At 77.4% G+C, this 283-nt stretch overlaps 1 protein-coding gene across 1 annotated transcript in view; it reads right to left on the bottom strand.

Annotated features, from left to right (window-relative positions):
- LOC101588804 (5-hydroxytryptamine receptor 3E) overlaps positions 1–283 on the bottom strand; it is a 9,412-nt gene continuing 9,129 nt past the window's right edge. Inside the window, exon 9 of the mRNA XM_004640795.2 lies at positions 1–215. Within this exon, the coding sequence (XP_004640852.1) occupies positions 22–215 (194 nt within the window). The 3' untranslated portion in view covers positions 1–21. The remainder of the gene's footprint in view (positions 216–283) is intronic.

Here is a 283-nt window from a genome sequence, read left to right as displayed (position 1 = left end):
GCGGCCTCCAAGCCCAGGTTCCTAGGTGCTCCAAAGGATCGCGACGGTGAGGACGGAGGCGGCCAGGAAGAGCAGGTGGAGGCGGAAGAGCAGGGTGTCCAGCCGGAGGCTGAGCGGCTCCCGGGGGGCGTCCGCCGCCCCAGGGCACCCGCTGGGCTCGGCCTGCTGGGGGCCTGGGGCCTCCGGCGCCGCGGGGGGTCCGTGCTCCCGGAGGCCTGCGGGTGGGGGTGGGGGACAAGCTCAGCTCCGACTGCGGGGAGGGGCGGGGCTCGCGGCCCGGGCG

Source organism: Octodon degus, unplaced genomic scaffold, assembly GCF_000260255.1.
Source record: "Octodon degus isolate 3935 unplaced genomic scaffold, OctDeg1.0 scaffold00126, whole genome shotgun sequence".
NCBI lineage: Eukaryota > Metazoa > Chordata > Mammalia > Rodentia > Octodontidae > Octodon > Octodon degus.
This window is presented reverse-complemented; position numbering and strand designations above follow the sequence as displayed.